The following is a 23,554-nucleotide window of genomic DNA, read 5'->3' on the forward strand; positions in this document are numbered from 1 at the left end:
ATACTGGTAGCTACCGTTAGCTAAACAACGAACGTTAACTTCGTTGGAAATGGCAGCACATCTCAAAAAGCGAGTTTGCGAAAAATTCTCAAAAGTTGTCCAGGTTGGTAGATCATGATTACGTAAAAAAACGAAACATTCACCTTTAACCAACTTTGTTCTTTCAATAATAGCAAGCCAGCTAGCTAACGTTAGACTGCGTCTGAGTGTTTCGTAGCTAGCTAACAGTAACAACACCGAGTTGTTGATAACATCATGCATCCTCTTTTATTAACTTTAGCTAGATATAGATATTATATTGGCCTCATAGAAAAGCTGGGTCACAGGGATCTGAGCAAATGGCCAGTGGTAGCTAGTTATGCTGGCTGGTGTACAATTGCAATCTTGTTCTAGCCTGAGTGGCAGTCTGTTTCTGTTATGATCATGCAAAGGACAGCAATATAGTGGAGAGGAGCACAAACTGATCCGGGCTATCTTTGTCTAGATCCTAGCTATAGTTCGATCCCTACAGCTTTAGATATGCCGTTTATCTATCCAGATCCGTATCATCTCATATCAGAAAATTAAAAAGAAAAGGTAATCCATTGTCTCTGTTGATCAACAGCTTCCCCAAGAGGAGGCTCCAGCCAAGAAGCTCCGTCTGACCAAACCAAGTAAGTCTGCAGCACTGCACATTGACCTGTGTAAGGCCTCCAACCCCACTGATGCCTTGCAGTACCTGCTGCACTTTGCCCGCAGCTCCATGGAGGCAGAGGGGGTGGTGCGCATACTGCTGGAACACTACTACAAGGTATGGTGTCCTGGCTTTAATCCTTTCATCCTTCCATCCCTCCATCTTCTCCTTCCGTCCTTTCTCTTCTCTTTCTATCTATCCATCTCTCTCCCTTCTCTTCCTCCTGGAACACTATTACAAAGTAAAGCAGCCCTCCTATCCCTAGCTGCTCTTAGCAATGCGGGTGTATTTACATACACTAGCGTTGCTTTCAGTTGTATTGGGTTGCACAAAAACAGTCAGCGGAAAGCCAGAAGTTCAATAAAATATGATGTCAACGTACTGTGCCAACGTACTCTCTGCTTACCTTATGCCAAAATAAAAGTCTTGCACATGCGCCATATATGGACCAAAAAGGAATAATTTATGGGGGACTTTTATTTTGACATGAGATATGCAGATTAGAAGTGGGTCTACAACAGACCCACGTTTGGAAAGTCTGTTTAATAATACAATCTTTTAGATATTTTGTCAAATTCCCCCTGTCATAATGACCAACCTTCCTGCCCACCGGCACAGTAAGTAGAAATGGAATTGTATTTAACTTCTGGCTTCCCGCAAACTGTTTTTGTGCAACCCAATACAATTGAAAGCAACGCTAGTGTATGGAAATAGGCCCGCGTTGCTAAGAGCAGCTATCCTCTCCCCTCCTTCCATGGTCCCTCCTTTCTCCCCTCCTACTTTTATCCTTTCTGCCTCTCCTTCTTCCATCCCTTCTTTCCCTCACCTTGCTCCTGTCTTCCTGTAGGAGAGTGATAACTTGTACGTGTGTGTGTGTATGTATGTATGTCTCTGTAGGAGCAGGATAACTCGGTCCGGCTGAAGATTGCCTCTCTGATCGGCCTGCTTAGTAAGACCCAGAACTTCAGCCCTGAGAGTATCCTAGATGACACCCTCAACACATTCAACACAGAGAGTAATTTACACTCTGATACACACACTTCGTACATCGTAACACTCTATCCCATATCTTCTCTGACCTAGTCCATGTCTCGGTGTTTTCTTCTCTGTGTGTGTGTGTCCAGAGTTCCACCAGGTCCTGGCTCAGCTGCTGGACACTCTGTTGGTCATCGGCACTCAGCTCCCAGAAAGCCCTACTGTTAGACACAGACTCATAGAGGTGGCCTGCAAGATAAAACACAGATGTGGTCTGCAAGTTGAATCTCTCTCATACCTCTTTTTCATCCCTCTCTCACTCGTCCCCCTTGCTCATCGATCTCGCTCATCCCTCTCTCGCTCATCCCCCCCRCTCGTCCCCCTTGCTCATCGATCTCGCTCATCCCTCTCTCGCTCATCGATCTCTCTCAACCCTCTTGCTCATCCTCCTCTCTCTCAGCACCTGTCAGACACATATTTTGGCATGAGGAATAAATGCATGCAACTCCTGAGTTGCCTGGGAAATGTGGRCACGCCCCTAAATAAAGACGGACAGGGATTGGTTCCAGCTGTGATTAGGGGCGGTGCTCCAGGTGTGTATTTCTATTTGCGTTAACCAGGGTAGTTGAGTCAACTACAATAAAAAATATTCACTACATAACATGTTTATACTTAATTTAACCAGACTAGTCCCCTCGTCACATCACCATGTCCATGTCTGTGAGAGATGTGTGTGGGATGTGCAGCAGTAGTGTGTTATCAGTGACTACTTTCCACTCTCCCTTCCAGGGGTGTCTGGCGGAGTGTGTGTGAGAGACACGCAGAGCGTCATCAGTGACTACTCTTCCGACCAGTACCCCAGGGTGCGCACGGCGGCCATCAAAGCCATGGTATGACCTCACTTGCTCCTGTTACGTCCCAATATACATACAGTTGAAGTCAGAAGTTTATATACACCTTAGCCAAATACATTTAAACTCAGTTTTTCACAATTCCTGAGTAAAAATCCCCTGTCTTCGGTCAGTTAGGATCACCACTTTATTTTAAGAATGTGAAATGTCAGAATAATAGTTGAGAGAATGATTTATTTCAGCTTTTATTTCTGTATGTGTATGTAAATGTCCCTTTTTCAGGACCCTTTCTTTCAAAGATAATTCGTAAAAATCCAAATAACTTCACAGATCTTCATTGTAGAGGGTTTAAACACTGTTTCCCATGCTTGTTCAATGAGCCATAAACAATTAATGAACATGCACCTGTGGAACGGTTGTTAAGACACTAACAGCTCACAGACTGTAGGCAATTAAGGTCACAGTTATGAAAACTTAGGACACTAAAGAGGCCTTTCTAGAAAGATGCCCAGGGTCCCTGCTCATCTGTGTGAACGTGCCTTAGGCATGCTGCAAGGAGGCATGAGGACTGCAGATGTGGCCAGGGCAATAAATTGCCATGTCCATACTGTGAGAAGCCTAAGACAGCGCTACAGGGAGACAGTACGGACAGCTGATTGTCCTCGCAGGATACAGGATCGTATCCTGCGATACAGGATCGGTACATCCGAACATCACACCTGCGTGACAGGTACAGGATGGCAACAACAACTGCCCGAGTTACACCAGGAATGCACAATCCCTCCATCAGTTCTCAGACTGTCCGCAATAGGCCGAGAGAGGCTGGACTGAGGGTTTGTAGGCCTGTTGTAAGGCAGGTCCTCACCAGACATCACCGGCAACAACGTCGCCTATGGGCACAAACCCACTGTCGCTGGACCAGACAGGACTGGCAAAAAGTGCTCTTCACTGATGAGTCGCGGTTTTGTCTCACCAGGGGTGATGGTCGGATTCGCGGTTATCGTCGAAGGAATGAGCGTTACAGCGAGGCCTGTACTCTGGAGCGGGATCAATTTGGAGGTGGAGTGTCTGGGGCGGTGTGTCACAGCATCATCGGACTGAGCTTGTTGTCATTGCAAGCAATCTCAACGCTGTGCATTACAGGGAAGACATCCTCCCTCATGTGATACCCTTCCTGCAGGCTCATCCTGACATGACCCTCCAGCATGACAATGCCACCAGCCATGCTGCTCATTCTGTGCGTGATTTCCTGCAAGACAGGAATGTCAGTGTTCTGCCATGGCCAGCGAAGAGCCCCGGATTCATCCCATTGAGCACGTCTGGGACCTGTTGGATCGGCGGGTGAGGGCTAGGGCCAATCCCCCCCCCCCACAGAAATGTCCGGGAACTTGCAGGTGCCTTGGTGGAAGAGTGGGGTAACATCCCACAGCAAAGAACTGGCAAATCGGGTGCAGTCCATGAGGAGGAGATGCACTGCAGTACATAATGCAGCTGGTGGCCACACCAGATACTGACTTTACTTTTGATATTTTGACCCCCCCCCCCCCCTTTGTTCAGGGACACATTATTCAATTTCTGTTAATCACATGTCTGTGGAACTTGTTCAGTGTTTGAATCTTGTTATGTTCATTCAAATATTTACACATGTTATGTTTTCTGAAATAAATGCAGTTGACAGTGAGAGGACGTTCTTTTTTTTGCTGCGTTTATAATATATATGTACGTGTGTGTTATCTATATCTCAGAGGAAGTACTGCTCATGAGCGGGCCAAGGAGCTCTATGCGTCTGGTGAGTTCTCCTCGGGGAGGAAATGGGCTGATGATGCTTCCAAGGAGAAGATGGACACCTCAGCTGTCAACCTGATCGCCTCGGGAGGCCTGCGGAGCCTTTGTTCACGGACTGGAGGACGAGATGTACGGTAAGTGCGTGTGTGTCGGTAAGTGCGTGTGTACAGGCAAGGGTGTGGTGTGGTGTCAGTATTTGTGTTTGGGGGATGCCTATGTGTGTGGTGTGTTATTTATTTTTTCTCCCCTGTAAAGGCTGTGAGAGGGAGAGTGTGTGTGTGTGTAAATGATAATGTGCCTGTGTGTTATCTGTAGAGGTGCGTATTGCTGTTGTGGAGGCAATCTCTGCTCTCGCCCAATATCTGCCAGCTTGGCTGAGAAGTGCCTGGACTTCCTGGTTGACATGTTTAATGATGAGATTGAGGCGGTCAGGCTGCAGTACATCCACGTCCTCAGACAGATCTCTACTAACATCACCCTGAGAGAAGACCAGCTAGATACTGTACTCTGACTATTTTGTGTGTGTGTGTGTCTCAGAGACCTACAGAGACTGGGAAGCTACAGACAGAGCTGGCAGGGGCTGCTGACTTTTCTGCCACCTACCTCCGCTGCCAACTACTGCTCAGTTGAAACTCTCATCAGTGTCTGTGAGATTCAGGAGGTAGAATCCTTTCAGAGGTATATTATCTATTTATTTAACTATCATTTAATCTACCAATCATTTAATCATTTATTTCATAAATGTTTGATATCGTTGAAAACAAAAGACAGAACATTTGTCCTATAAAAAGAAATAGCAGAAACTGATGCATTGGTATTTAATTGGGCAACTGAATTGTTGTTTTAATTTTACGCCACATGGTGGCAACATTGACCTTGCTGAAAAGCACACCCTTTTCTTTTGGTATTCTGATGAATCCTGACCTCTATGCCTCCAGGCTGTTTGTGGTGGAGCTGCCCCACCTCCAGGAAAGTTTTGTGGGGAAGCTGTTGGACTTGAGTCCCAAGCTGTCGGTTTGCAAGCCTGGAGAACTAGTCAAGATCCTTCAGACCACATTGAGACAGAGTGGCTTCTTAAACCTTCAATTACCTAAACAGGTACACAGAGAGACACACACACACACACACACACACACACACACACACAGGTATTTGACCCAGATGTGGTTTGTATTGGCTGGCAGGTCCAGCGTGCGTCAGCGACCATCATCGAGCCGACAGGAGAGTCTGACAACCCGCTGCATTTCACCTCTGGCCTGGTGGTGGCGCTAGACATTGACGCTACGCTGGAGCACGTACAAGACCCCCACAACACTGTCAAAGTACAGGTACACACCCTGTWATAAGGTCTCTGGTACACAACCCTTGGCTGCGTTCCGATTCTCCAAACTTCTCCAAAAATGTGCACTCATACACTCACCCTCATGGATTTAAAAGGAATTAACTGGAATATGGTGTTAACTCCCATGCTTGCACCAATCCAATGTAGATGCATAAGGTGGACATACATGCACATTTCTGGGTGAAGGGTAGAGAATCAGAATGGAGCCTTTGTTCAGGACCCTAGCGGTATATAAGCTGTGCCATCTCCTCTCTCCTGCTCATGGATGAAGTGTTGGTCCCAGTTGTAATAGTTTGCTTTGTCTTTTACACACACACGGTCTCTCTCCAGGTGCTGTATCCAGACGGCGAGTCTCATGTGATTCAGCCTAAACCTGGAGACTTCAGGTGTCCTGGACCACACTGCCACATCACACAGGTCTACTTGTCTCACTGCGCATGGACTGGTGAGGACACACACTACCTGTCTCACAGCACATGGACTAGTGGGGGCACACCCACACACATTCTACCTGTCTCACTCCGCATGGACCGGTGAGGACACAAAGTCACCCCGGCCCCTTTCTCTCTGTCTTTCTCTCAGAGGCGTGTCAGATCGAGGTGAGGCTGCTGCTGGCCTACAGCTCATCTCGTCTCTGTAAGACAGTGTAAAGCTACAGCAGCATTGAAGGCCTCCAGCCAGCAGAGGGTGCCACTGAGGGAACCATTCCCTTCAGCAAACCTGTCAAGGTCTTCATCATGCCCAAACCTGCCCGCCGCTGACACCAAACACACCTCTTTAAACATCCATCTCCCTTTCCCTATCCTCTATATAGTGCACTACTTTTGACCACTGTAAAGGGAATAGGGTGCCATTTGGAATTCCGCCCGAGACTAAGCCAGAGTATCACTGAGGTCACCTGTCTGATCTGTGTGTTGCTATTCCTAGTTGCTATAGTTAAGGACAAACTTTTTTTGAATGACAATAAATGAAACCAGATGGTATGTGGCATGATTTCATCAGAAGGTAGAGTGGAAGACGCCACCCACCTTGGCTCCCTGGCCAACCAGGTTGTTGTATTCTGTGACGGCCTTCACGGTCTGCAGCACCCTCAGTTCCACTCCTCTCTGTCACAAAGTCCACAGTTGAGGAAGGGACCTTTTAAAGAGAGCATGTTCAACATTGCAGCTGACTTTAAAAGACAAATTCCACCCGAACGCTATCATTTTGTTTTTGTTTCATTAGTCCATTGTTGACATAGTCTCAACTTGATTGCTGACAAGAAAAACATTTTTTCAAGATACGTAACTTTCCAAATAGATAAATCATGCAATTTGTATCATATTTTGCTGCGGGATGATTTCTGTATTTTGAAAGTTAAATCAAATAAAAACAATTGTCACATTCGCCGAATACAACAGGTTACACCTTACAGTGAAATGCTTAACTTAACCAACAATGCAGTTTTAAGAAAATTCCCCCCCCCCCCACCCAAAAAGTAAGAGATAAGAATAACAAATAATTAAAAAGAGCAGCAGCAAATAACAATAGCGGGGCTATATACATGGGGTACCGGTGCGGGGGAACTGGTGTTGAGGTAATATGCACATGTAGGTAGAGTTATTAAAGTGACTATGCATAGATAATAACAGAGAGTAGCAGCAGCGTAGAAGAGGGTGGGGGAAGGGCAATTCAAATAGTCTGGGTTGCCATTTGACTAGCTGTTCAGGAGTCTTATGGCTTGGGGTTAGAAGCTATTTAGAAGCCTCTTGGACCTAGACTTGGCACTCCGGTACCGCTTGCCGTGCGGTAGCAGAGAGAACAGTCTATGACTAGGGTGGCTGGAGTCTGACAATTTTTAGGGCTTTCCTCTGACACCGCCAGGTATAGAGGTCCTGGATGGCAGGAAGCTTGACCCCGGTGATGTACCGCGGTCGGAGGCCGAGCAGTTGCCATACCAGGCAGTGATTCAACCCGTCAGGATGCTCTCGATGGTGCAGCTGTAAAACCTTTGGAGGATCTGAGGACCCATGCAAAATCTTTTCAGTCTCCTGAGGGGGAATAGTTTTTGTTGTGCCCTCTTCATGACTGTCTTGGTGTGCTTGGACCATGTTAGTTTTCTGGTGATGTGGACACCAAGGAACTTGAAGCTCTCCACCTGCTCCACTACAGCCCCGTCGATAAGAATGGGGGTGTGCTCGGTCCTTCTTTTCCTGTAGTCCACAATCATCTCCTTTGTCTTGATCACGTTGAGGGAGAGGTTGTTGTCCTTGCACCACAAGGTCAGGTCTCTGACCTCCTCCCTATAGGCTGTCTCATCATTGTTGGTGATCAGGCCTACCACTGTTGTGTCATTGGCAAACTTAATGATGGTGTTGGAGTCGTGCCTGGCCATGCAATCAGGATCCAGTTGCAGAGTGAGGTGTTTAGTCCCAGGGTCCTTAGCTTAGTGATGAGCTTTGAGGGCACTATGGTGTTGAACGCTGAGCTGTAGTCAATGAATAGCATTCTCACATAGGTGTTCCTTTTGTCCAGGTGTGAAAGGGCAGTGTGGAGTGCAATAGAGATTGCATCATCTGTGGATCTGTTGGTGCGATAAGCAAATTGGAGTGGGTCTAGGGTTTCTGGTATAATGGTGGTGATGTGAGCCATGACCAGCCTTTTCAAAGCATTTCATGGCTACCAACGTGAGTGCTAGGGGTCGGTAGTCATTTAGGCAGGTTACTTTAGTGTTCTTGGGCACAGGGACTATGGTGGTCTGCTTGAAACATGTTGGTATTACAGACAGGGAGAGGTTGAAAATGTCAGTGAAGACACTTGCCAGTTGGTCAGCGCATGCTCAGAGTACAGGTCCTGGTAATCCATCTGGCCCTGCGGCCTTGTGAATGTTGACCATATAGACACACCCCTGACCTGTGTAAAGGTCTTACTCACATCGGCTGCGGAGAGCACGATCACACAGTTGTCCGGAACAGCTGGTGCTCTCATGCATGTTTCAGTGTTACTTGCCTAGAAGTTATTTAGCTCGTCTGGTAGGCTTGTTTCAATGGGCAGCTCTCGGCTGTGCTTCCCTTTTGTAGTCTGTAATAGTTTGCAAGCCCTACCACATCCGACTAGCGTTGGAGCCGGTGTAGTACGATTCGATCTTAGTCCTGTATTGATGCTTTGCCTGTTTGATGGTCCGTCGGAGGGCATAGCGGGATTTCTTATAAGCTTCCGGATTAGAGTCCCGCTCCTTGAAAGCGGCAGCTCTAGCCTTTAGCTCAGTGCTTATGTTGCCTGTAATCCATGGCTTCTGGTTGGGGTATGTACGTACAGTCGTCCAAATAAGCCCAATAAGTGAGGAATTGTTGTATGGAGGTCAATGAGTTTTGAATTTGGTCAAGAAAAAATTGAATTGCTAATTTGCTACGTGAGGCTTATTTAATTGTAAGGAATTTTTGTAATGTTTAGGTTGTTACGAATGCAGTGATAAGTGGACGCCTGTGGCATATCGGCAACTTACCCAAAAACTACTATATCCGTAGTTGTGCCTGTTGTCATAGAGATATATAGAGGACTCATCATGGATATAATCCATTTTAGCATGGACATTGCCATTTGAAGGCTTCCAACATGTTAAAGTAGTCAACTGGGTGGGGATTCTTATGAGTTGGGAAAAAAATCAGCCAATGAAGAAACATATTGTACTACTTTATAAAGGAGATTGCCATTGAGGCTATGTCTATTGCTGTCAGATGCTATACTGGCACAGATACAAAGATGAGTCCTCTATATATCTCTATGGCCTATTGTTCACACGTATCTGCCCTCTCATTGGTTAGAATAGTCCCACCTGATCTCACCTCCTCCCACCTACCTTCCATCTTTGAGGACATTTATTTTCATTGTTAGATTGGTCATTCTAATATCTTGTCAATAGAATAAACAATATTTGGGGTAAATGTGTATGGCTAGGGAACGTCTGTGTGTATGGGTCCAGGCCTAGGGACATACCTGCAGTGCCTCACTCATGCCCTGGCCGATGACCAGCGTCTCCACCCCCTTCTGAAGTACCTCCTCCAGATTTGCAGGCTGCACTCCAGGGTGATGCTACACACAAAGTGAGTGACATTATCATCATATAAGGTGCAGCCCATGCCCATATCTATGTGCTATCCGTCCTATTATCATCATAACTTACGTCCGTCTCAGTCTCTCCAGTCCCAGGCGCGGCTTCCCCCGGGCCACACCTTATAGTCCTTATAGGAAGAGGAGCAGCCCTTCACCTTCATGTGTCTCCAGGGAAGGGAAGCGATCTCTGGTGACGACATAGTGTGTCTCGGCTGCTGCAGGCAACAAATGCTGCGTTTTTAATCTAAAAGGTGCCCTAGCAACAGGAGGCTTGCCGGTTTTGAATCMCAACAGAAACATCTGCTGGGGAATAAGCCAGGAACCGGAGGGTACTATCCATTGCTCATCAGGGGCTGCCCTGCTCAAAGCTCTCCAATCGGTGTGTTGGTGTGTCTTTCAGAGGGGTTGTCAACTTGAGAGCAATGCTGCAAGGAATATGGTTGAATCCCTATGAACTATTAGATCGTATTTCTGTCCACGTGACCATGTAAACAAACTGGTGAACTCTAGCAAGTACACGAAAACAAGTTTAAAAACCCTAACAAATAGACGAACGTATCGCTCAAATGTCACTTTATCATTTACTACAGGTTTCTGTTGGTATTAATTTTATGTCCGTCAGTCGTGCTACTTTTCCTTACTAGTTCGTTCCCTCCCAACCTGACTAAAGAGTTTTATTCCTTAACCAAAGCATGTCGTTTCCAATGGGAACAAATGAGCCATAGTGGGCAGAACAAGCAAGGAGGGGGGCAGAGCCAAGCACGAGCTTGCGAGATCCTATTGGCGCGTTCTAGCATCATCTGCATATTTCCGTTAGGGAACGCCTACTCTGTGAAGTGCGCGTGTGCGATAACTCAATAAGCATTTGCACTCCTTCTAAACGCGATTTTTAAAAACTTTTTTCAAAGGGTAAAGTTTACAAACCTTAGTCCACTCTGTTCATRAAACCGTATTGAGATCAAATGTTTCATCGATGAGAACATTTGCAGAATGTCGGCCAAAATCCATCTTCTCCCACTCCCCGGCATTGGGCTTCCAAATATGGTAGCGAGAACAATGTTAAATGTGGACTGGCTAATGGATAAATGTATTAACTCAACGTTTGAAGTAAGAGCTGTTTGTCCCACCGAGTTCATCCAATAACCATTTATTGTATACACTTTTTTTCTACATGGACTTTTATGTTGTGTGTGAGTCCCTCCCGTTTTCTAAAAGGCTATTATACTGTCTTTAGGTTCCCATTCCTCCTGTTGTCACTGTCAGCCAATGTGTAACCTGTCCAAATGGGAATAATGATGCTGCAAATGCATTTGATAATAACAAATATTTAATTTTGTTTATCCACATTAACATATGCATCACAATCTGGCTTCCGGGCCCAGAAAGCCTATTTCTGGACTAAAAATAACTGTTATAAAAATAACAGTTCTGGGTCTTTATATAAATAATGGGGCCAATGTGTGACATTTGGATCAAAATATCAAAATGGTTTGAAACTAAAATAAAAATGATTTTCATGCAGTTCCACATGTATTTAGAGTAATAAAAGTGAATATATGCAAATTGGCCCATAACTCCACCTATWMAACAACATTGGACTATACATCCTTTAAGCAGGGTTCATAAAGACAGTGGCAAGTCAAATTCAAGGACTTTCAGGGACTTTTTCAAGCGATTAATTGTAATTTTCAAGGGACATCCAATTGTACATATAGGGCTTAATATGTACTGAACAAAAATATAAACGCAACAATTTCAAAGATTTTACTGAGTTACAGTTCTTATAAGGAAATTAGTAAATTGAAATTGATTAGGCCCTAATCTATGGATTTCACATGACTGGGCTGGGGTGCAGCCATGGGTCAGGCCCAGCCAATCAGAGTTTTTCCCCACAAAAGGGCTTTATTAGACAGGTAAACTCCTCAGCAACCCCACATCAACTTGTGAATTGTATTGAATATAGCCACGATCTCCCCTTATTTCTTCATGTAATTACATTTTTAAAAAAGCCAGAATATTATCAATGTATTATCAACAGCTGTATCAAGTTGTCCTGTGTAGGAAATTCTCAGTGGTACCATAGTTTATAGATCGACCCTTCTGCAGACAGTATGCCACCACCACACACAAATACACCTTGGGCAGTATGGCTTTGAATATAGGAAGATACCCAGAAACTGCTTGTCCGATTCAAATCCCCGATCACATCAAAGCGACTTCATGGCATTGTTGGCTAGTACCACTGGCGCTAGTTAAGTGTCCCATTGACATCAAGACATCTCTGCTAATCCTTAGTCTGAGTTGTTTAGATAATGGCTTGTTGAGTGTCTGGGTCTTAGAACCGCTCTGGTTCCTAGTGTCCCACAACCCACTGGGGCTGTTCCTTCATGACAACGATCAGATCATTCGCTGTCGGACCGCCCACTCTTCACTCCGCCTTCCATTCCACTGTTGCCTGGCAAGAGAGCAGAAAATTCTGTGGGTCAAATAGAACATTACAAATTTAAATTCCGATATGTTTTTTGTAGAATAGTTTGTAATTTCATATAATTCAAATTAGCTTCCTCTCCCCTGCCTTCCTCTACTCCCTGTCATTTCTTTCCCTGACATATAATTCCTTACAATCAAATGCCGACCGCATTATCTACCAAGAGAATTCTCTTCGATTATAATCACAGCCGTGTATATCCCGCCCCAATCAGACACATCGACGGCCCTGAAAGAACTTCATTGGACTCTATGTAAACTGGAAACCACATATCCTGAGGGTGCATTTATTGTAGCTGGGGATTTTAACAAGGCTGATCTGAAAACAAGGCTCCCTAAATTTTATCAGCATATCAAATTCGCAACCCGGGCTGGCAAAATTCTGGATCATTGCTACTCTAATTTCCGCGACGCATACAAAGCCCTCCTTCGCCCTACTTTCGGAAAATATGACCACGACTCCATTTTGTTGCTCCCAGCCTATAGACAGAAACTAAAACAGGAAACGCCCGTGCTCAGGTCTGTTCAATGGTGGTCCGACCAATCTGATCACGTGGACTGGGATGTGTTCCGGATAGCCTCAGACAACAACATTGATGTATACGCTGATTCGGTGAGTGAGTTTATTAGCAAGTGCATCGGTGATGTTGTACCCACGGGAACTATTAAAACCTTCCCCGACCAGAAACCGTGTATTGATGGCAGCATTCGCGCAAAACCGAAAATGCGAACCACTGCTTTTAACCATGGCAAGGCGACCGGACACATGACCGAATACAAACAGTGTGGCTATTCCCTCCAAGGCAATCAAACAAGCTAAGCGTCAGTATAGAGACAAAGTAGAGTCGCAATTCAACGGCTCAGACACAATAAGTATGTGGCAGGGTCTACAGTCAATCACGGATTACAAAAAAAAAAAAACAGCCCCGTCGCGGACACCAATGTCTTGCTCCCAGAAAAACTAAACAACTTCTTTGCTCGCTTTGAGGACAATACAGTGCCATGACACGCTACCAAAACCTGCGGGCTCTCCTTCACCACAGCCAACGTGAGTAAAACATTTAAACGTGTTAACCCTCACAAGGCTGCCGGCCCAGACGGCATCCCTAGCCGTGTCCTAAGAGCATGCGCAGACCAGCTGGCTGTCTGCTGTTCCCACATGCTTTAAGAGGGCCACCATTGTTCCTGTTCCCAAGAAAGCTAAGGTAACTGAGCTAAACGACTATCTCCCCATAGCACTCACTTCCGTCGTCATGAAGTGCTTTGAGACTAGTCAAGGATCATATCACCTCCACCCTACCTGACACCCTAGACCCACTCCAATTTGCTTACCGCCCCAATAGRTCCACAGACGACACAATCGCAATCACACTGCCCTAACCCATCTTGACAAAAGGAATACCTATGTAAAAATGCTGTTCATCGATTACAGCTCAGTATTTAACACCATACTACTCTCCAATCTCGTCATTAAGCTCGAGACCCTGGGTCTCGACACCGCCCTGTGCAACTGGGTCCTGGACTTTGACGGGCCGCCCCCAGGTGGTGAGGGTAGGAAACAACATCTCCACCCCACTGATCCTCAACACTGCGGCCCCACAAGGGTGCGTTCTGAGCCCTCGCCTGTACTCCCTGTTCACCCATGACTGCGTGGCCATGCACGCCTCCAACTCAATCATCAAGTTCGCAGACGACACTACAGTGGTAGGCTTGATTACCAACAACGACGAGACGGCCTACAGGGAGGAGGTGAGGGCCCTCGGAGTGTGGTGTCAGTAAAATAACCTCACACTCAACGTCAACAAAACAAAGGAGATGATCGTGGACTTCAGGAGACAGCAAAGGGAGCACCCCCTATCCACATCGACGGGACAGCAGTGAAGAAGCTGGAAAGTTTTAAGTTCCTCGGCGTACACATCACAGACAAACTGAAATGGTACCCACACAGACAGCGTGGTGAAGAAGGCGCAACAGCGCCTCTTCAACCTCAGGAGGCTGAAGAAATGTGGCTTGTCACCTAAAACACTGACAAACTTTTACAGATGCACAATCGAGAGCATCCTGTCGGGCTGTATCACCGCCTGGTACGGCAACTGCTTCGCCCACAAACGTAAGGCTCTCCAGAGGGTAGTGAAGTCTGCACGACGCATCACCGGGGGAAAACTACCTGCCCTCCAGGACACCTACACCACCCAATGTCACAGGAGGGCCAAAAAGATCATCAAGGACAACAACCACCCGAGCCACTGCCTGTTCACCCAGCTATCATCCAGAAGGCGAGGTCAGTACAGGTGCATCAAAGCTGGGACTGAGAGACTGAAAAACAGCTTCTATCTCAAGGCCATCAGACTGTTAAACAGCCATCACTAACATTGAGTGGCTGCTGCCAACAGACTCAATCTCTAACCACTTTAATAATTAATAATTGGATGTAACAAATGTATCACCAGTCACTTAAACAATGCCACTTCATATAATGTTTACATACCCTACATTACTCATCTCATATGTATATACTGTACTCTATACCATCTACTGCATCTTACCTATGCCGTTCGGCCATCGCTCATCCATATATTTATATGTACATATTCTTAAATCATTCCTTTACACTTGTGTATAAGGTAGTTGTTGTGAAATTGTTAGATTACTTGTTAGATATTACTGCACGGTCGGAACTAGAAGCACAAGCATTTTGCTACACTCGCATTAACATCTGCTAACCATGTGTATGTGACCAATAAAATTTGATTCAGACTCACCTGTCATCTCAGTGGCACTGGTCTGGCTTCGGCCTGGGTCTGGAGAAGCTGGACTGGGGACTTGGGCCTTGCTGCTGGACTGGGGACTTGGGCCTTGCTACTGGCCTCCCCAGCGGCAGGGTTAGCATTAGCAATTTGGCTAGCTTTAGCAATAGGGTTGTCATTAGCTTTAGCATTAAGGCCAGCATTATCATTGGGGGTTTTGTCACTAGCATTGGAGGTAGCTGCGTTGCGCCTCTTTCCGTCTGTGACATCAGTCTTCACCAGACACAGCATCTGAAGCAGTCTCATGGCATCAAAGTCCTCGCCGTCACACACCCCCCTCCTCCTCAGCAACTCCAACACCTACAACACAGAGCTATACAGTTATACACACACACACACGCAAATATCGTGACGAAGGTATGACATTGCCTCGTCCCCTTCAGGAGGTTGAAAAGATTTGGCAGGGCCCTCAAATCCTCAAAAAGTTAACACAGCTGCACCATTGGGAGCATCTTKACTGGCTGCATCACTGCTTAGTATGGCAACTGCACTGGGGCCAAGCTCCCTGCAATCCAGGACCTCTATATCAGGCGGTGTGAAAGGAAGGCCCGGAGAATTGTTAGACTCCTGCCACCCAAGCCATAGACTGTTCTTTCTGCTTCCACACAGCAACAAGTACCGGAGCAAAAAATCTGACATCAACAGGCTCCTGAACATCTTCTATACCCAGGCAACGAGACTGCTAAATAGCAAAAAAAAAATGGCTGCAAGGACTATCTGCATTGACCCTTCTATTTTGCACACTACACACTTAAATTTGCCTGCACACACATTCATATGGACTCTACACACAGGCACTCACATACAATAATATGCACTGCTGCTACTCTGTTTAACATGTACAATACCAGTCAACAGTTTGTACACCTACTCATTCAAGGGCCTTTATTTACTATTTTCTACATTGTAGAATAATAGTGAAGACATCAAAACTATGAAATAATCAATCATTCTTCAAAAGTAGCCACCCTTTGCCTTGATGACAGCTGTGCATACTCTTGGTATTCTCTCAACCAGCTTCACCTGGAATGCTTTTCCAACAGTCTTGAAGGAGTTCCACTTGTTGGCTGCTTTTCCTTMACTCTGTGGTCCAACTCATCTCAAACCATCTCAATTGGGTTGAGGTTAGATGATTGTGGAGGCAAGGTCATCTGATGCAGCACTCCATCACTCTCCTTCTTGGTCAAATAGCCCTTACACAGCCTGGAGGTGTGTTTGGTCATTGTCCTGTTGAAAAACAAATGAAAATCCCACTAAGCGCAATCCAGATGGGATGGCGTATTGCTGCAGAATGATGTGGTAGCCATGCTGGTTAAGTGTGCCTTGAATTCAAAATAATTACTGACAGTGTCACCAGCAAAGCACCAACACACCTCTTCCTCCATGCTTCAGTGGGAACCACACATGCAGAGATCATCCGTTCACCTACTCTGCGTCTCACAAAGACACAGCGGTTGGAACCAAAATCCTCAAATTTGGACTCATCAGACCAAAGGAGAGATTTCCACCGGTCTAATGTCCATTGCTCGTGTGTCTTGGCCCAAGCAAGTCTCTTCTTCTTAATGGTGCCCTTTAGTAGTGGGTTCTTTGCAGAAATTCGACCATGAAGGTCCAATTCAGTCTCCTCTGAACAGTTGACGTTGAGATGTGTCTGTTACTTGAACTCTGAATCATTTATCTGGGCTGTAGTTAACTCTAATTAACTTATCCTCTGCAGCAGTTACAGATCCTCTGTAACTCTGGGTCTTCCTTTCCTGTGGCGGTCCTCCTGAGAGCCAGTTTCATCATAGCGCTTGATGGTTTTTGCGACTGCACTTGAAGAAACTTTCAAAGTTCTTGAAATTTTCCAGATTGACTGACCTTTGTGTTAAAGTAATGTTGGACTATCGTTTCTCTTTGCATTTTTTTTTATTATTTAAAAAAATATATACATTTCACCTTTATTTAACCAGGTAGGCCAGTTGAGAACAAGTTCTCATTTACAACTGCGACCTGGCCAAGATAAAGCATAGCAGTGCGACACAAACAACAGTTGCAAACAAACATACAGTTAATAACACAAAGGAAAATAAAAATAGAAAGATCTATGTACAGTGTGTACAAATGTAGAAGAGTAGGGAGGTAGGCAATAAATAGGCCATAGAGGCAAAAAATAATTACAACTTAGCATTAATACTGGAGTGATATATGTGCAAGTAGAGATACTGGGGTGCAAAAGATCAAGAGGGTAATTAATAATATGGGGATGAGGTAGTTGTGTGTGCTATTTACATATTCACTGTACCTGTACACAGCCTTCGGTAAGCTGCTCTGACAGCTGATGCTTAAAGTTAGTGAGGGAGATAATTTAACCTTTATTTAACCAGGTAGGCAAGTTGAGAACAAGTTCTCATTTACAATTGCGACCTGGCCACTGTAAAGCAAAGCAGTTCGACACATACAACAACACAGAGTTACACATGGAGTAAAACAAACATACAGTCAATAATACAGTAGAAAAATAAGTCTATATACAATGTGAGAAAGTGAAGTGAGATAAGGGAGGTGAAGGCAAAAAAAAGGCCATGGTGGCAAAGTAAATACAATATAGCAAGTAAAACACTGGAATGGTTGATTTGCAGTGGAAGAATGTGCAAAGTAGAGATAGAAATAATGGGGTGCAAAGGAGCAAAATAAATAAATAAATACAGTAGGGAAAGAGATAGTTGTTTGGGCTAAATTATAGATGGGCTATGTACAGGTGCAGTAATATGTGAGCTGCTTTGACAGCTGGTGCTTAAAGCTAGTGAGGGAGATAAGTGTTTCCAGTTCCAGAGATTTTTGTAGTTCGTTCCAGTCATTGGCAGCAGAGAACTGGAAGGAGAGGCGGCCAAAGGAAGAATTGGTTTTGGGGGTGACCAGAGAGATACACCTGCTGGAGCGCGTGCTACAGGTGGGTGCTGCTATGGTGACCAGCGAGCTGAGATAAGGGGGGACTTTACCTAGCAGGGTCTTGTAGCATGACCGGAGCCAGTGGGTTTGGCGACGAGTATGAAGCGAGGGCCAGCCAACGAGACGTACAGGTCGCAGTGGTGGGTAGTATATGGGGCTTTGGTGACAAAACGGATGGCACTGTGATAGACTCCAATTTATTGAGTAGGGTATTGGAGGCTATTTTGTAAATGACATCAACGAAGTCGAGGATTGGTAGGATGGTCAGTTTTACAAGGGTATGTTTGGCAGCATGAGTGAAGGATGCTTTGTTGCGGAATAGGAAGCCAATTCTAGATTTAACTTTTGGATTGGAGATGTTTGATGTGAGTCTGGAAGGAGAGTTTACAGTCTAACCAGACACCTAGGTATTTGTAGTTGTCCACATATTCTAAGTCAGAGCCGTCCAGAGTAGTGATGTTGGACAGGCGGGCAGGTGCAGGCAGCGATCGGTTGAAGAGCATGCATTTAGTTTTACTTGTATTTAAGAGCAATTGGAGGCCACGGAAGGAGAGTTGTATGGCATTGAAGCTCGCCTGGAGGGTTGTTAACACAGTGTCCAAAGAAGGGCCAGAAGTATACAGAATGGTGTCGTCTGCGTAGAGGTGGATCAGAGACGCAAGAGCGACATCATTGAGTATACAGAGAAGAGTCGGTCCAAGAATTGAACCCTGTGGCACCCCCATAGAGACTGCCAGATGCCCGGACAACAGACCCTCCGATTTGACACACTGAACTCTATCAGAGAAGTAGTTGGTGAACCAGGCAAGGCAATCATTTGAGAAACCAAGGCTGTCGAGTCTGCCGATGAGGATGTGGTGACTGACAGAGTCGAAAGCCTTGGCCAGGTCAATGAATACGGCTGCCCAGTATTGTTTCTTATCGATGGCGGTTAAGATATCGTTTAGGACCTTGAGCGTGGCTGAGGTGCACCCATGACCAGCTCTGAAACCAGATTGCATAGCGGAGAAGGTAGGTTGGGATTCAAAATGGTCGGTAATCTGTTTGTTGACTTGGCTTTCGAAGACCTTAGAAAGGCAGGGCAGGATGGCTATAGGTCTGTAGCAGTTTGGGTCAAGAGTATCCCCCCCTTTGAAGAGGGGGATGACCGCAGCAGCTTTCCAATCTTTGGGAATCTCAGACGACACGAGAGGTTGAACAGGCTAGTAATAGGGGTTGCAACAATTTCGGAGGATAATTTTAGCAAGAGAGGGTCCAGATTGTCTAGCTCAGCTGATTTGTAGGGATCCAGATTTTGCAGCTCTTTCAGAACATTAGCTGTTTGAATTTGGGTGGAGAAGCGGGGTAGGTTTGGGCAATTTGCTGCAGGGGGTGCTGAGGTGTTGCCCGGGGTAGGGGTAGCCAGGTGGAAAGCATGGCCAGCCATGGAAAAATGGTTATTGAAATGATCGATTATCGTAGATTTATCGGTGGTCCTATCCTCAGTGCAGTGGGCAGCTGGGAGGAGGTGCTCTTATTCTCCATGGACTTTACAGTGTCCCAAAACTTTTTGGAATTAGTGCTACAGGAAGCAAATTTCTGTTTGAAAAAGCTAGCCTTAGCTTTCCTAACTGACTGAGTATATTGGTTCCTGACTTCCCTGAAGAGTTGCATATCGCGGGGGCTATTCGATGCTAATGCAAAACGCCACGGGATGTTTCTGTGCTGGTCGAGTGCAGTCAAGTCTGGGGTGAACCAAGGGCTATATCTGTTCTTAGTTCTACATTTTTTGAATGGGGCATACTTATTTAAGATGGAGAGGAAAGCACTTTTGAAGAGCAACCTGGCATCCTCTGACGGGATGAGGTCAATATCCTTCCAGGATACCCGGGCCAGGTCGGTTAGAAAGGTCTGCTTGCTGAAGTGTTTTAGGAAGAGTTTGACAGTGATGAAGGGTGATTGTTTGAGCTGTTCTTTCCATAATATGGACTTGGTCTTTTACCAAATAGGGCTATCTTCTGAATACCACCCCTGTCCTGTCACAACACAACTGATTGGCTCAAACGCATTAAGGACAGAAATTCCCCAAATAAACTTTTGACAAGGCACACCTGTTAATTGAAATGCATTCCAGGTGACTACTTCATGAAGCTGGTTGAGAGAATGCCAAGAGTGTGCAAAGCTGTCATCAAGGCAAAGGGTGGCTACTTTGAAGAATCTCAAATGTAAAATATATGTTTTGGTTGCTACATGAATCCATGTGTTATTTCATAGTTTTGATATCTTGACTTGTATTCTACAATGTAGAAAATAGTAAAAATAAAGAAAAATCCCTGGAATAAGTTGGTGTCCAAACTTTTGACTGGTACTGCATGTCCTGATGCCTAGTCACATTAACCCTATACATATCTACCCCCACCACTCCAGAATCCCTGCACATTGTAAATGTGGTATTGGCACTGACCCTGCAACTGACTGTATATAGCTTACTTACTTTCGTTCTTCTTATTTCTTATGTTTTTGTTCTACTTGACTATTCTCTATAGTACTACTGATACTCATTACTGCATTGTTAGGGAAGTGCAAGCAAGATTCACTGTACTTGTGCATGTGACAATAACAACTTAAATCCAACACCTATAACACAGAGCTATACACACACACGTACCTTCACGTACTGGTAGGACTTGAGCTCGCTGAGGTTTTCTTCCAGGAAAAGTAAGTAGAGTGYCAGGTCATCCCATTGCCCCTGGGGGCGCGGCAGAACACCGGTGGTAGGCAGTGATTGGTAGGACTTCAGGAAATGGGTGTGTGATTGGAAGAAAGGGCGCAGAGCGGAGTATATCACCACGGGAACCAGCATGGCGTACACCAGCAGGTTAACAAAGCTGAAATCACAATCCAGTCAACTTCATTTAAAAAGGGAACAACAATTACTTGCTAAAAAGGTGGCATAAAAACCTTAGCAAAGTGAAAACGCCCACGGCGACTAGCTTGCACTGTAATTGRTCGGGGATCGAGGTGTCATTGGCCAGGAGTCCGGTGCGTAGGGAACAGCCGAACTGTGGGGAGGATCACAATTTAGGACCAATTAGTTAGCCAGATAACTGACCCTAATTTATGTTGTGAGTTATGACTAGACCCACTTGGTCAGTGGGTCAGGGTTAGTTACCTGGTCAGTGAGGGAGGCGAGGCAGAGGTAGTAGCCCAGGTAGACACAGGCCAAAAGCAAGGTGAGCAGGTTGAGGCCTCGACACAGCAGGTAGCGCCACAACAACACAACACTCCTCCTCTTGGTCAGCAGATACTGTTCCACCACCGGGTACATGAAACACCCCTCAGTAGGGTCGGACGCACCACTGTAGGGAGGGAGAGACAGAGTGAGAGAGTGGGTTAGCAGTGGTGGAGGTCAGGCCCATAGTAATGTCTGGAATGGAATTAATGGAACAGTATCAAACACTTCAAACGGTCTCCATGTTTATTACCCCGGCTCTGACGCTCCTCGGATGTGGCAGGGCTTGCAAACTATTACAGACTACAAAGGGAAAACCAGCCCTGAGCTGCCCAGTAACGTGAGCCTACCAGATGAGCTAAATGCCTTTTATGCTCGCTTCGAGGCAAGCAACACTGAAGCATGCATAAGAGCAACAGCTGTTCCAGACGACTGTGTGATCACGCTCTCCGTAGCCGATGTGAGCAAGACCTTTAAACAGGTCAACATTCACAGAGGGATTACCAGGACGTGTACTCAGAGCATGCACAGACCAAATGGCAAGTGTCTTCAGCTACATTTTCAACCTCTCCCTGACCGAGTCTGTAATACCTACATGTTTCAAGCAGACCACCATAGTCCCTATGCCCAAGAAAGCGAAGGTAACCTGCCTAAATGACTACCGCCCCGTAGCACTCACGTCAGTAGCCGTGAAGTGCTTTGAAAGGCTGGTCATGGCTCACATCAACACCACCTTCCCGGAAATCCTACACCCACTCCAATTCGCATACCGCCCCAACAGATCCACAAATGATGCAATCTCAATCGCACGCCACACTGCCCTTTCCCAACTGGACAAAAGGAACACCTATGTGAGAATTCTGTTTATTGACTACAGTGCAGCGTTCAACACCATAGTGCCCACAAAGCTAATCACTAAGCTAAGGACCCTCGGACTTAACACCTCCCTCTGCAACTGAATCCTGACGGGCTGCCTCCAGGTGGTAAGGATAGGCAACAACACATTTGCCACGCTGATCCTCAGGGGTGTGTGCTTAGTCCTCTCCTGTACTCCTTGTTCACCCACGACTGCGTGGCCAAGCACAACTCCAACAACATAATTAATCAAATGGCCACCCAGACTATTTACATTGACCCCCCCCCCCCACCTTTGTTTTTACACTGCTGCTACGCACTGTTTATCATCTATGCATGGTCACTTTATTTTATTATGGGACTCCCAATCACGGCCGGAAGTGATTCAGCCTGGATTCGAACCAGGGACTGTAGTGACTCCTCTTGGACTGAGATGCAGTACCTTAGACCGCTGCGCAACTTGGGAGCAAATTTTTACCCCTGCCTACTTAAACAAATTACCCCGACTAACTTGTACCCCCAGACATTGACCTGGTACCGGTACCCCCTGTATATAGACTCGTTATTGTTATTTGTGTTACTTTTTTATTTAGTAAATATTTTAACTCWATTTTTTTAACTGCATTGTTGGTTAAGGGCTTGTAAGTAAGCATTTCACGGTAAGGTTGTATTATTGTATTCGGCGCATGTGACATATAACACTTGATTTGATGACGTTCTATTAATTCCATTCCAGCCTTTCAGTCTGTTTGATGCCCATTGAATCCAACCCAGTCAGCCTACCTGTCTGTGTATTCCCCAGCAGTGGCCATGCGTTTAGCCAGAGTGACAGCRCGGTTGTAGCAGCGGTCGAGCTCTTCTATGATGAAGCTGAGGTCTGACTGAAGCAGAGGAGAGGCAGAGAAACCCCAGAAAACTGCTGGACTATACATAATTACTGCTACCAACAGCAGGATATARGGGAAGAACTGAGAGAGTGGGAAAGGGAGAGAGGAAAGAGAAGAGAGATAGCAAGAGAAAGGTTAAGTATTAGTTCTCTGTGTTTGTCCTTGTGTAGCCCTACGGATAGTCTGCAAGTGTATGTTACCTTGTGTTGCCATAACTGTAGTGTTCGAGTGTGTAGGGCTGCCCAGCAGTAGGAGTCCACGTACATGGCCTGACGCCTGGAAAAGTTAGCTGGAGGGAAACAGCTGATCTGAACACCTGGAAGACAGACAGAAACACACAGAGATAATAATCACTAAATGATATCATCATTTATGATTTAATAATTAATTAATCGCAAACACGTAACCACCACACACACACACACACACACACACACACACACACATACCTGTGACCTACTCACCTACAGAGACCTCCTGGGCGAAGGCTAGAGAGATGAGGAGGAGAGGGAGTCCCACCGCCACGCACGTCACCATCTTGTCCACGGCTAGCTCAGTGCGCACGGCGCGGTACCTTCCCTGACCCGGCTCCTTCAGGAGGAAATCACTAAACACATACTCTGTAGCGACGTGGGCGATATCCATCTCTGACTCTGTT

At 45.8% G+C, this 23,554-nt stretch overlaps 1 protein-coding gene and 2 pseudogenes across 2 annotated transcripts; 1 reads left to right on the plus strand and 2 right to left on the minus strand.

Annotated features, from left to right (window-relative positions):
• Nucleotides 1-19: 19 nt before the first annotated feature.
• On the plus strand, nt 20-7,012 carry LOC111949806 (integrator complex subunit 4-like; annotated as a pseudogene).
• LOC111982770 (mth938 domain-containing protein-like) lies at nt 6,625-10,425 on the minus strand (annotated as a pseudogene).
• Nucleotides 10,426-10,901: 476 nt separating this feature from the next.
• Nucleotides 10,902-23,549, minus strand: LOC111982780 (pannexin-1). Of its 2 annotated transcripts, none has more exons than XM_024014373.2 (8): nt 23,361-23,549; nt 23,097-23,212; nt 22,793-22,977; nt 21,095-21,281; nt 20,884-20,984; nt 20,591-20,810; nt 14,968-15,312; nt 10,902-12,173 (listed from the first exon to the last, which is right to left on the minus strand). In XM_024014373.2, the coding sequence occupies exons 1-7, from the start codon at nt 23,539-23,541 to the stop codon at nt 14,971-14,973; spliced, it is 1,332 nt and encodes a 443-aa protein (XP_023870141.1). In that variant the 5' UTR covers nt 23,542-23,549; the 3' UTR covers nt 10,902-12,173; nt 14,968-14,970. The 2 variants fall into 2 exon arrangements, with proteins under 2 accessions (XP_023870141.1, XP_023870140.1); XM_024014372.2 differs by having other exon boundaries at nt 12,110-12,194.
• Between the last annotated feature and the right edge of the window lie 5 nt (nt 23,550-23,554).

This window comes from Salvelinus sp. IW2-2015, linkage group LG22 (assembly GCF_002910315.2).
Source record: "Salvelinus sp. IW2-2015 linkage group LG22, ASM291031v2, whole genome shotgun sequence".
Taxonomy (NCBI): Eukaryota; Metazoa; Chordata; class Actinopteri; order Salmoniformes; family Salmonidae; genus Salvelinus; species Salvelinus sp. IW2-2015.